Below are 13,179 nucleotides of genomic sequence, written 5' to 3' on the forward strand. Positions count from 1 at the left end.
TTCGCGGGCTCGAACCCGCGACCTCTGTACTACATACCGGATATGGACACGACACTATCTACTGTACGATTAGATTAGATGGGGCGGCAGCGCACGGCACAGCTCGGGCTCCGCTGACACAGCCGCTCTGACTCACCGGCCCCCGGGGCCGCGTCGGCATGCTGCGCACAGACCAGCTGCGCACGGACCAACGCGCACAGCCTGCCCTAATCTCCCCATGTATATAAACCGGCCTCTGCTGCCCTAGGGACCTCAGTTTCGACCTCTTGTCCCTAGGTCAGTAAGCCCCTGTACTTACTTACTTATTCAATACTAACTTACTTGTCCCTAGCCTTAGGTTTGAGCATAGCTCACCATCGCTTCGGTGAGACTTAGTCGGACGCCCCCAGCCTTCAAGTTTTCTCTAGTCGCTTGACCTCAAGTCGCGACACCAGCACCACCAGTACACCCCTTCGCAAACGCTCGCGACGCAACATACGCCCCGCCAAACGTTCGAAACTTCGCAACTCCGCCAAAGCCCTCGAACGACAAGGGCAAGGAACCAGCGTACAAGACCATCGTCCCCGTTATCCAGCCGAAGCTCGCCGAAGAAATCTTCCAGCGTTCGATGAAGTCGCAGTTCGTCACGCTGACCCCAGAAGAGTTGTTGTCGATCGCACCCGACGTTCGAACCAAGTACCGCGACGCCGTCACCCCTAAGCGAGTCTCGACGGAACCCGTCGCGTCGGCCCACATCGTAGAAATCGGTGCCGACGAGGTCACGGCCGTCAACCAGCTCTCGTGTTCAGGTGCAACGTTGGAACCCGGTGCTACCATCGTCCCAGACCCATATGAAACCTATCTGAAGCACATCCCTCACGGCGAGCACCCCGCAGAATTCACCGTCGCGCGCGATTCAAATGCGATTCGTTCGATCATCGCGTTGGTCGACAACAAGGAGCAAATCGAATGCATCGTCGACCCCGGTTCGCAGATCGTCGCCATGTCGGAAGAGGTCTGTCTGGGCCTCAACCTCCTCTTCGATCCTACTATTCAGCTGAACATGCAATCGGCGAACGGCGAGGTGGACCGATCGTTAGGACTCATTCGAAACATTCCCTTCCGCATCGGTGAGATCGTATTGTACCTCCAGGCTCACGTCATTCGAAACGCAGCATACGACATCCTCCTCGGCCGACCCTTCGATGTGCTTACGCAGAGCGTCGTCAAGAACTTCGCCGACGAGAACCAGACCATTACGATCCTCTGTCCGAACACCGGCGAAACCGTCACGATTCCGACGTACGCACGAGGAAGGTCGCGAAGCCGGCAGCATCCTGTCGGGTGTCGCAAATCGCATTTTCTAGCTTCGAGGAATTGATTCCCCATGATCAAGGAGAAGCCGCGCTAGTCATCGACTACGATGGGGTAAACCCGAGTATTTCCTTCGTCGCTCCTATTGATTCCTCGATTCCGAACGCTGTCTCGTCACTGTACCTCTCCGCATGCACCTCCGTTTCTTCATATTTGCAGTCTCTTTACGTTTCGGACACTACTGCTGCTAATGCCGCCCCGTCGAACGCTTCGACGTGGGCTTCGACTCTTCTATTTTCAGCTCCGTTTGCTTCGACTCCCCCAGCTCCCGCTCCGACGAAGTCCATCTCGCAGCTTTCCAACTCAATTCTTCCCTTTCCTTCGACGACATCGACTTCTACCCCCTCAACGCACAAGGTCCTCGCCGCGACAAAGAAGAAGTACAAGCCTGTCGCTCTCAAAACTCGACCCGTCCTTGGTGCCGTCCCCGAACAATTTCGTATACTTCGAGACATCAAGGGCGACCCTCTCTCCATCATGCCCAAGCTTTCGACCGACCCCCCGCCGTTCAAACCTACCGGTCGGTACACCCTCGAATGCTTCGAAATGACCGAAAAGCTTCACGACGGCGACTTCCTACTTCCCGAAGAACGTCGAGTCCTCCACCACTTCATGTGCCTGCACAACGAAGCCTTCGCCTGGACCGACGACGAGCGCGGATGTTTCAAGCCCGAGTACTTCCCCCCCGTCGATTTTCCCGTCGTTCCTCACACGCCCTGGGTGCAGAAGAATATTCCCATTCCGCCCGGGATCTACAACGAAGTCTGCGCGGTGATCAAGCGAAAGATCGCCGCCGGAGTCTACGAACCATCGAACTCGTCGTATCGATCGCGGTGGTTTTGTGTCGTCAAGAAGGACGGTAAATCGCTTCGACTCGTCCATTCACTCGAGCCCCTCAATGCAGTTACGATCCAACATTCTGGTGTACCGCCAACGCCCGAATATCTCGCAGAACAATTCGGAGGAAGACCATGCGGCGGCATGCTCGACCTCTACGTCGGCTACGACGAACGACTCATCGCCGAGTCGTCGAGAGATCTAACGATGTTCCAGACACCCTACGGAGCCATGCGCCTGGTCACACTCCCGATGGGTTGGACGAACTCGGTCCCGATCTTCCACGACGACGTCACCTACATCCTCCAGCCCGAGATTCCGCACGTTACGGTGCCCTACGTCGACGACGTTCCCGTCAAGGGTCCCGAGTCCGACTACGACGACGAGCGACTCCCTTCGAACCCCGGCATTCGACGCTTCGTATGGGAGCATTTCGAGAACATGAATCGCATAGTCACTCGAATGCGCTACGCCGGAGGTACCTTCTCTGGAGTCAAAAGTATCCTCATCGCTCGAGAAATCATGGTGGTAGGACATCGCTGCACTCCTCAAGGATGCCTCCCCGACGACTCTCGCGTCGCTGCAATACGCAACTGGGGTCCATGCGCTACTCTATCCGACGTTCGAGCGTTCCTCGGAACCATCGGCGTCGTTCGAATCTTCATCCGTAATTTCGCTCACCGCGCCGACGCGCTCGTACACCTCACGAGGAAGGACGTCGAGTTCGAGTTCGGTCCGGAGCAGATCGCGGCGCAGGAAGACCTCAAGGACGCGCTACTCTCATCCCCCGCACTCCGAGCCATCCATTATGATTCCCCCTCTCCCGTCATTCTCGCAGTCGACACGTCGTTCATCGCCGTCGGATATCACCTCTGCCAGTGCGACGAAGACAACGCGCGAATCCGTTACTACAGCAGGTTCGGCTCGATTACGCTCAACGATCGCGAACGAAGGTTTTCGCAGCCGAAGCTCGAGATCTACGGCCTATTCCGCGCACTACGATCCCTTCGACTCTACCTGATCGGCGTTCGGAACCTCATCGTCGAAGTCGATGCTCGGTACATCAAGGGTATGCTGAAGAATCCGGACATAGCCCCAAGCGCGAGTATCAACCGGTGGATCGTCTCGATTCTCACATTCCATTTCACGCTCGTCCACGTCCCCGGTACAATGCACGGCCCCGACGGTCTTTCTCGACGCACAGCTCAGCCCGGCGATGTCATCGAAGACGAGGTTGACGAAGAGTTCGACGATTGGATCGACCAGATGCATTCTTTCGTTCACCAGATTCAGCCCCTCCCGTCCGTCCAGATGCGTGCCATCTTCACCAATGCCCGAGCCGAGGACGGCTCAGATTTCAATAGGGAGGAGGATAGCTACGAGCTAGTGCCTCGATCGGAGCAAGCGCAACTCGCAGACGCAAAGCTCGACGACGTGCTCGAATTTCATCGAACGTTAGCAAAGCCCGACGGCATCTCCGAAAGTGTTTACGAAGGATTCATCAAGTACTGCATGCAATTCTTCCTCGACAATGACACCCTCTGGCGCAAGGACAGTCACGGAGCACACAAGCTAGTCGTCAAGCCCGGCGATCGCCTTCGAATACTTCGAGAATGCCACGACCGCACCGCGCATCGAGGAATCTACGCAACCCGAGCCTTCGTCAATGAGCGATTCTGGTGGCCGTTCCACTACGCCGACATCGCTTGGTTCGTTCGATCGTGCCATATCTGCCAGTCTCGACAAGTGCGTCAATTCCTCATTCCTCCGACCGTCGCAGTACCAGCCCCCATCTTCGCGAAAATTCACATCGACACAATGCACATGCCGGCCTCGGGCGGATACAAGTACTTGGTCCAAGGTAGATGCTCGCTCACGACCTACCCCGAGTTTCGAATGCTTCGAAAAGAGACAGCGAAGGCCCTCGCCGACTGGATCTTCGAAGACATCCTCTGTCGATGGGGCGCACTCAGCGAGATCGTCACCGACAACGGTACGGCGTTCATCAAGGCGGCCGATTACCTTTCGAAGAAGTACCACATCAACCATATTCGAATCAGTGGGTACAATTCGAGGGCAAACGGTCTCGTCGAACGTCCGCATTTCAGCACGCGACAAGCCTTGTTCAAGACAGCCGACGGAGATGAGAAGAAGTGGTCCCAAGCTGCGTACTTTGTATTTTGGTCCGAGCGCATCACGACTCGACGACGCATGGGCTGCTCACCCTATTTCGCTGTTACGGGCACCCATCCGCTCATTCCTCTCGACATCGTCGAAGCTACGTATCTGCAACCACCACCGACTTCGATCCTTTCGACGACCGATCTCATCGCCCGAAGAGCCATTGCGCTCCAGAAACGCGTCGAGCAAGTCACCGAACTCCACTCGAAGGTCTACGAAGCACGTCGAACGGCAGCAATTCGCTTCGAGAAAGAGCACGAGCACTCGATCCAGGATTTCGACTTCAAGCGCGGAGCCCTAGTGCTCATACGCAACACGAAGATCGAGAAGTCCCTCAACCGCAAGATGCGCCCGCGATATCTAGGCCCCCTCATCGTTGTCTCGCGCAACAAGGGCGGCGCGTACATCGTGTGCGAACTCGACGGCACAGTCCTCGATCGACCCATCGCAGCATTCCGCGTCATTCCGTACTTCGCGCGCAAATCCATACCAATCCCCGAAGATCTCGAAGATGTCTCGACCGAGCGTCTTCGAGAACTCGAACTATCGAATTCTCTAGGCGACGACGACGATGATGAAGTCGAAGAAACCGAAGAACGCGACGAATAGAGGTTCTTCCCTTACTTGTACAACATGATACGTACTTTCTTCTCTCTGTTCCTGCTCTCACGTTACGCGATATGCTTGATTTTTATCCTACATTCCAGACCATCCCTTGTACGAATACCTTCGATTCAACTCGATAGTCGCGACATCGTTCGACGTTCTACGAACGCTTCGATTCGACCGTTGCGCGGAGGCTCACCTTAGACGAGTCCTCCTAGGCTGTGATGACAAACTGAGCCTATATTTTCATTAAGTCCATTTTCCCTCACTACGAACATTTCGATTTCACCTTCTATGCCCTTCGATCAGATTACGACTTACTTCGAACACACTTATTTGCATTTCCTTTTCTTAGTTCCCACTAGGTTTTGTCTAGGCCAAGGGCCACATTTTTGATTCGACTATGGACACAATATTCTACGACATAAGGACAACTACGATACAAAACGACCCACACCATCGCCTACTCATTGTCGACAGCCCCGCGCACGAAACCGATCCCTCCCTTCGCAAGCGCGGCCTTCTCCATCTTCTGGAGGTCGAGGTCCATGTCGTGGAGGAGCGCTCGACGGCGCGCGATGTGAGCACGCTCCTCGCGGATGACGCGGATGATCCCCCGAGATTCGTCGTCGAGGTCGAGCGCATCGAGGTCGTCCTGCTCGAGCCCAAGGCGGCTGGCCCCATCGAGAGGCAGTCGTAGAAGGGGGCGCGGGGGCTCGTCGACTCGACGCTTTTTCGAACCACTTGCATCTGCAACCGAAGGCCCCGGAGAGGCCGGCCGAACTACGAAGTCGTCAACGAAGGCCTAGGACAAGAAGAAACGACTTACTGCGCTTTTTCGTGGTTGATCCCCCGCCGCGCGTCTTCTTTGTCTTGCCTAGGACAGACACCTTGTCGAAATAGCAGCCCTGTTGGAACTGCGCGCACCTATCGCAGGTCGTAGCGTTCTCGGCCCACACGCACTCCACAGGGGCCGAGCGGTAGCCGGCGCAACGATCACACTATCGAGGAGTTAGCATCGAACAGCTTCGACGAAGTGTCGAGCTTACCTTCTGTCCGGCCTGGCGCTTCTCAATCGCCGCGGCGGCCATGTCGACCTCTGTCATCGCGAACGGACGTTCAACCGTCCGAGGAGTCTTCTACGAAAGAAAGATTAGTAATCGAAGGACGGTAGAAGAGAACACTTACGATCGAAGGGTCGTCCGACAACTCGGCGACCTCCTCGTCGACTATTGCGCGCCCTTTCCCCTTGTCGAGAAGTCCTTCGGCGGCCGCGATCCTTGCCAACTCCTCATCAGCGGCCTCTTGCGCGCGACGTTCGTCTTCGAGGCGCCGTTCCTCGGCGGCCTTCGCACGCTTCGCGGCCTCTTCGATGCGTCGTGCTTCCTCTTCGGCGAGGCGCTTCTGCTCTTCGAAGCGTCGTTCGACCTCGGCGTCGATGGCGGTCGCGAGCTCGGGCCAGTCCCCGCGCGCCCACTCGACCCACGATTCCGATGCCCGCTCGGCGAGTTGCTTGACGGCGGCGGCAACGCGCAGCTCCGTCTCCTCGTCGCGGATGGCGCCCAAGGCCTTGCGATAGGCGAGCTGTTCGAAAACAAACGGTTAGTTGGGTTATGCAGATTACGAAGCGACTTACGACCAGCGGCGACAAATCCTGCGCCCACTCTTCGACCACGTCGAGCGCGGCATCGGCGGTCGGCGGAGCTTCGAGGACCATGAGCAGCGAAGCGAGGCGGCGGTTGACGAGCGAAGGCGTAGAGGCAGGGGTGGCGGAGCGAGCAGACATCGTGGAAGCAGTGAGTATGCGAGAGAGGGCGACGAGAGAGCGACGAAGGAACGATGGGATGGGGAAAATGAGGCTAAGTCTACCCTGCTTATAACCCCCTTTCCGACCAGCGTTTAGCGCCGGCCACGTGGCGTTCGAAACCGCCGCGGGTTGTCAAGCCGCTTCGATCCGTTCACGACCATCGCGCTTCTCGCATCACGTGGAGGACCGAGGGCGGTCCAAATTTCAATAGGGAGGAGATGATAGGCGCCGAGCCCCGCTGGGCCCCGATACACCTCTTTTCGGCACTCGCATCCCGCCCGGCACTTCGACCCAGTCTCCCAACAGGTCGATTTCGCCTTCGACGCTCTTCGACACCTTCGGCGGTGCGCGACGCTTACTCGAAGCTCGGCACGGTCTTCCCGATGCCTCGTGCGTAGATCTCGGAACGTCTTCCGCATTCGGCGAACAATAGGGCCACTCGACGCCGCTCGGCCAAGCGCGCACTTCGCTCCAAGCCACACCGAAGTAGCCGGTCTTTCCCGATTAGGTATCGAACCTCGCGGCATGCCTTCACGACGGCTACCGGTCCGAAGTGGCCATATGTTGCCCTTCATCTCCGCATTCGGCATGACGTCAATCTACTGATGGACTTGGTATGTGCCCCTCGGTGAGGCAGCTTCTTGAGGAACAATGCAAAGCCCCTTGTACCCGTATGCCACTCTCGAATAGTCGTAGCATCCTGTGTAGTATAAAATCTGTCGTAGTTCTCTCCAAAAATACAAGATCCGTTCCCCCCCTCGAGTTCAGAGCTCATAAGTCGAGTTCGCCCTGCGTCTACGTCCTCAACTGCGTCACTTCGTTCCTCACTGCGTAACCTCGAAACCTCGTCCACTGCGTTCACTCGTCGATACCGTCTCGACGAACCTTTCGACTTCGACTACTGTCGAAGAAACTGCGTTGCACCTCGAACCGCGTCCTAGTTAAGTCCCCCCCTATCGAATCGTGTCCCTTCTCTCTACGATACGTCGAAGAGCTCTACCGAGCTTCGATCGTCGCTAACTTTACACAGCCTCCGAGTAGCTTCGACGACGTGTCGAAGCCACCTCGTACCTTCCCTAGCGTTCGTAACCTTTTTCGAAGGTGTTTCTCGTGTTCACTCGAACCGCGGGACACCTTGCTGCTAACTCCCCTCTCATTAGACTATAAGCCGTCTCTCTAGTCCCTTTAGGTCGCACCCAGGTTAGGGGTTAGGGTTTCGTAGGTCGTATCAGCGTACTACGAAAGGCCATGCTAATCTAGCTTACACCTATGGTGCCTGAGATGACACTGAGATTTGCAGTTCATGTAGGGCCCAATACTGCTTTTGACTATGATGCAGCAGGAACCAAGGCTACGCGTTTGTGAGGACAAGTACCGCTCACTGAAGCGCAGGTACTGAAGAGTTTGTCTCTCGAGTGTTGACGATGTATCATATGCTATCTACATATCGTAAGGTACCATAGGGGTGCGCACCACCCGACCTGTAGGAAAGGAAAGTGAGGTTTTTGGGTCCCGAGAGAACACCGGCAGCAGTGAGGAGTTTCGACCTAATGTCGCAAGTTAGGGTCGAGTGACTGGGGAAACACAAACAGAGGATGCTGGGGGCGTTCGACTAGGTCTTACCAAAGCAATGGTGAGCTCACGCTCAAATCTAAGACTAGGGACAAGTAAATGCATTAGTTAGTAAGGTAAGAAAGGGATACAAAAGAGGGCTTACTGACCTAGGGACAAGAGGTCAAAACTGAGGTCCCTAGGGCAGCAGAGGCCGGCTTATATACAGGGGGAGGGCAGGCTGTGCGCTCTGGTCCGTGCACAGCTGGTCCGTGCACAGCATGCTGACGCGGCCCCAGGGGCCAGTGAGTCAAAGAGGCTGTGTCAGCGGAGCCTGAGCTGTGCCATGCACTACCGCCCCATCTAATCTAATTGTACAGTAGATAGTGATGCGTCCATATCAGGCATGTAGTACAGAGGTCGCGGGTTCGAGCCCGCAAAAAGGAAAAAATCAAAAAACGGCTAGACGCCGTGTCAACTCGTGACAGTGACAAAGGAAGGGGGTCAATTGCTGCAATCACATCAGAATCAAAAGGAAGGACACCCGCAGGGATGGACTTTGTATCATCAAGGTGCAATGATGGGTAGATTCCAGCTAAGGGTACTACTGATTGTGCAGGGGAAGCATAGGAGGATGCTCGAGAGGGAGGAGGGGCTTTGAGTGTCAAATTGAAGTCATAGGCAGGGAACGACCAAGGAGAAGAGGAAGGGTAGAACAAATCACGAAAACGCTCAAGGGAACCTGAGGACACCAGAGGTCATGGGGTGCCTGGAGGTGAAGAATCAATGGATCAGCATTGTTCGATGACAGTGTCAATGTGTATGGCCGTGAATGTGGCCATCATCCAGGTCAGAACTGAAGAGAGTAGTGAGCAGTAACATGGCCAGCAAAGTGAGTTGTCTTTAAGAACATGCAGAGCATCTGTCAACACACTATGTCCAATGGGGGGAGATCAGGCAAGCATCTAGCCATTTGTTAACTGATTCAGGTGCATTCTTGTGGGTCTCGACCTCTGCAAACTGGATCAATGTGGCAGTTGCAAGGATACACTGATGTATTGCCTAGTTGCGTATCTCAGGCAGGATCTTAGGTTGCAAATGGCTTGTAGTTGCTGTCAGGGAAGAATGAATAAGGTATGATCATGTGTGGCAGTAGGCACGTGTCCAAATACAAAAGGGGAGATAGCTGATAGTTCTGAGGCTTGAAGATGGTCATTTGACAATGGAATCATTGGGATTGCTATGTGATCCATAGCTCAGGTAGTGAGCGAGATCCAGGTAGGGATCTTGGTAGGTAGATTGCCTCTGAGGCAATGAGAATACAAGCCCCAGCACCTATGAGAGGCAAGGGTGTTCCACTGCTGACCACTCGACTGAGATAAAGAGGGTTGCGGGGACACCAGAGCAGCAGATATCTCAATGAGCACTTTATTTCCAAATCATGGCTGGACTCCTAGAGATGGAGAGTGGGTTGGGCGCATGGACAGGTTGGATATCATTTGGAGAGGTCGAGAGGTAGCACGAGAAGGACGGATTGTAGAAACACTCACTGACCAACTGACACCACAGGATCGTCTCCATGTCTGTTAGCTTCCCCTCAGTGGGTACTAATCCCCCTGGACCACAAAGAGGTCGATGCCGGGCTCACCATTGGCAAGCCCTACCCCAGGGGGCCAAATAGTGTACTCAATGCTTTATCTTGTGTATCTGAAAATAGAAGTCTTGCTATAGGTCATGTGCCATCCAATCATGTGCATATCATGTGACATGCCATTTGAACCTTAATCACCTATAACTCCCTACAGCCGTGGTCCATTGGTTGGGGTGCACCCAAAAAGACCCTGAAATATATGCCCCATGGCTGAGTTGGTTACAGCGTCCGACTGTTACTTGACGGGATCGGAAGGTCGTGAGTTCGAGCCTCACTGGGGCAGCTATTCTTTTAATCAGATAGCGGGAATGGTTTCATGACGGTCCGTATGAGTGAAGGAAAACATCTGAGACAATGCCTAAAGGTACATGTCATGCATACATCTCGTCCCATCCTTCTTCGTTGGTGGGTGGGTCGAGATTCTGGACAAGGCTTGCGTCTTGCATATGAATAGACGATGTGCTGATACTGTCCCTTGCTGCCTCTATCTCCCGCACCGCGTCCCACATGTCTTCGTCCTCATCCATATCGTTGTTAAAATTCCCTGACGAAGCTGGCGCAATGCTTGGCGGGCTTACAGGAGGCAATGCGGCGTCAGGCAGCTCGTCTATGAGCTGCTCCCACATGGCTTCGTCGTCGACATTGGGGCTGGGAGCCACGGTTGGTTTGGAACGATACTGAGGGTTCGTGTCGGGAGAAGACACCTGTCGAGACATTTCCGAGGCAACTCGCTGTTGCTCTTCCTCCTCGCGAATGATAGCGTCTATGTCGAAGTCGTCAAAACCGTCAGATGAAGGAGGTTCCGAAGATGACGGAGGTCGCGATGGTGCGCGCGACGATGATGCCGTCGGGGCAGTCACTATGTCTTGAGCGATGGAGGCTGCGTTTGAGTTCCTTGGCATACCCCCATTATCGTCGTCGCTGCTGTTGTCGCTGTCCGAGAGCGCTGCATCTACCTTGCGACCATTGATAAGCCCTTTGGACTCATCTCGCCAGACGCTCAAAGCGACCTAACGCTATAACGTCAAATCAAACGGAGAACGCACATAGTAGATATACGCACATGCATTCGTTTTGAATGACAGAGCTTCTCTACTCGTTGAACAGTATCCCGGAATTGTGTCTTGGGATACATTCTGTGCGTCCAGAACTGGTATACTTGTAGTAGTCTGTTCAAATCTGCCGCCTTGGTGCTTATGAGACTTAGAAGGAGATTGATTCTGAATAGCGGACCTCATGTCCTTTTCCTTTAGGTTTAAAGTTCTTCGTTTGCTTGACCAGTGCAGGGAACCCGTCCGGGCCAAGCAACCTGGCCTCGTCCAGCTTAGGCAATGGCTTTCTTTTCTTCTCCGTGGTATCCTTGTCGTCCTTACTGTTGCCTCGCGCCGCGCCTGATGCGTTTTGTGAGGATTCTCCAGTCAGGTCAAGGGGATTTGCCTTGGCATGCGCCTTCGCATTCTTAGCGTCCGCCTCCTTGCGGAGCGCATCCAGGTTGAGCGAAGGCGGGAGGTCCTGAAACGCCTCGTCCGGCTCCTCCTCTAGAGCGTCAAACATTGCATCTATCTCAGAGCGATTCGTCGCAGGAGGGATGACTTTGCGCGTGGCCGGGCGCGAGACATCATCAGAGTCATCAGAGTCAAGGAAAAGGGTCGATTTTGGCCGCTTGCTAGGGGGTAAAGTTGTGGTATCATCATCCTCTTCTGTGCGAGATGTCTTGACAGAAGCATGAGGGTAAGAGGGCTCTGCAGGAGCGTCCCAGATGTCTTCGAGAGCAATCGAGGCCATGGTCGTAGTGGCAAATACGTCTTGGACGCGTCGACGCGTCGTGTAACGCGTCTAGAGCGCGTCTGTCACATCACATACTGTCACGCACGATCGACTTTCTTTCAGCCACCCACCTGCCAGTTGACCGCACCCGACCAATACGTGAGACCGACGATGGCGTCCACCGACGAAATGATCCCGGAACCAGATGTACAGACTGGAATTGACTATTGGGCGAGCCAACCGGCCAGCTATGATGGTGTCCTCGGTGCGCTAACCATTCCGACTACCTCTGTGTCCCGGCTTTGTGACACTGCGCATAGGTGGCTTTGGGGAGGGGGCGAGTATTCATTCTTTGATGTATGCCAGATATCCTGACACACGGCCTCTAGTCTTTGCCCCGAGTTGATGCTCTCGGATCGCGCCAATTTCTTCTCTACCTAATGCCTGAGCTATGCACCGTTCCTTCTGCGATTCGCCCTCTGGACGCAACGGAAACCTTGCCGCGAAGAACACGTGTACTCGAAGTTGGCGCTGGCATTGGACGAGTGACTGCAGATGTGCTATTACACCTCGCTTCGGACATTGTGCTCGTGGAGCCTGTGGAGAGCCTTGTCCAAGAAGCCCTCAAGCGAGGACGGGCGAGCGAAATGGCTGCGTCGAAGACAAATGGCACTTCCATCGAGTGGAAAGGGATCGCTGGCAAAAGCAAAAGTGTTACTTTCATCCAAGATACCTTACAGGGTATGGACCCTCTTCGACCCTCAAAATCTGATAAGGTGCTCGGTCGCGTCGGCTATATCCCGCAGGAGGACGACCTGGACGCTTCCTTTGATGTCGTTTGGTGTCAGTGGTGCTTGGGATCGCTGAGCGACGCAGATCTCGTTTCCTTCCTAAAGCACAGTCAGGCTGCACTGCGAGATCCGGCAAAGGGTCTCATCATCGTGAAAGAGAATTGCTGCACAGATGCGGATGATGGTGGTCCAAGCACCGTATACGATGAAACTGACTCCAGTCTGACGAGGTCCGTTTTGAATCTCATTGCAATATGCAAACTGATGACCATGTCTCCATAGGTCGGACCTCGCGTGGAAAAATGTATTTAGTGAAGCAGGCCTACGGGTGGTACATGAACAAGTCCAGCGTGGCTTTCCCTCGGGTCTGTACACTGTCAAAATGTGGGAAATACTTGAACCATGTCTCCTTTCCCGTGTGCTCACGATGTGCTCTACAGGTATGCTCTAAGATAAGGCTGGGAGAACAACTCGAAAATGGATAATACCTTTGCGACGAAATACCTAGATGTACCGGGGTCGTAGCAACCACTAGCCCAATTAACTTGGTGACACGGCGTGAACCTTCCTGAACGAAATGTCCGAGATCAGGGAGAACCCTATCTATAGTCGCCTTCACTCATTTCATGACACTG

General features: G+C 54.6%; 4 protein-coding genes and 1 non-coding gene across 5 annotated transcripts in view; 3 read left to right on the forward strand and 2 right to left on the reverse strand.

Moving 5' to 3' along the window:
• POSPLADRAFT_1135888 (hypothetical protein) overlaps positions 1-1,346 on the forward strand; it is a gene marked incomplete at both ends in the record, with an annotated part of 8,904 nt that extends 7,558 nt beyond the window's left edge. The window contains 2 exons of the mRNA XM_024484619.1: positions 435-1,281; positions 1,313-1,346. Of these exons, the coding sequence (XP_024342090.1) occupies positions 435-1,281; positions 1,313-1,346 (881 nt within the window). The remainder of the gene's footprint in view (positions 1-434; positions 1,282-1,312) is intronic.
• A 4,094-nt stretch (positions 1,347-5,440) lies between these two features.
• On the reverse strand, positions 5,441-6,763 carry POSPLADRAFT_1054060 (hypothetical protein; the record flags this gene model as incomplete). Its single annotated transcript, XM_024480482.1, has 5 exons — positions 5,441-5,760; positions 5,807-5,978; positions 6,027-6,116; positions 6,166-6,561; positions 6,614-6,763. The coding sequence occupies 5 exons, from the start codon at positions 6,761-6,763 to the stop codon at positions 5,441-5,443; spliced, it is 1,128 nt and encodes a 375-aa protein (XP_024342091.1).
• Positions 6,764-10,186: 3,423 nt separating this feature from the next.
• Positions 10,187-10,269, forward strand: POSPLADRAFT_t38. Its single transcript has one exon. It is a non-coding gene; the product is annotated as a tRNA-Asn (tRNA).
• An 88-nt stretch (positions 10,270-10,357) lies between these two features.
• On the reverse strand, positions 10,358-11,771 carry POSPLADRAFT_1133929 (hypothetical protein; the record flags this gene model as incomplete). Its single annotated transcript, XM_024484414.1, has 3 exons — positions 10,358-10,996; positions 11,050-11,136; positions 11,220-11,771. 3 exons carry the CDS (start codon positions 11,769-11,771, stop codon positions 10,358-10,360), a joined length of 1,278 nt encoding a protein of 425 aa, XP_024342092.1.
• Positions 11,772-11,920: 149 nt separating this feature from the next.
• POSPLADRAFT_1039033 (hypothetical protein) lies at positions 11,921-13,105 on the forward strand. Its single transcript, XM_024477480.1, has 5 exons — positions 11,921-12,018; positions 12,074-12,090; positions 12,143-12,774; positions 12,827-12,928; positions 12,985-13,105. Exons 1-5 carry the CDS (start codon positions 11,925-11,927, stop codon positions 12,998-13,000), a joined length of 861 nt encoding a protein of 286 aa, XP_024342093.1. The 5' UTR covers positions 11,921-11,924; the 3' UTR covers positions 13,001-13,105.
• Positions 13,106-13,179: the final 74 nt, after the last annotated feature.

Source organism: Postia placenta (genome assembly GCF_002117355.1).
Source record: "Postia placenta MAD-698-R-SB12 unplaced genomic scaffold POSPLAscaffold_3, whole genome shotgun sequence".
NCBI lineage: Eukaryota > Fungi > Basidiomycota > Agaricomycetes > Polyporales > Adustoporiaceae > Rhodonia > Rhodonia placenta.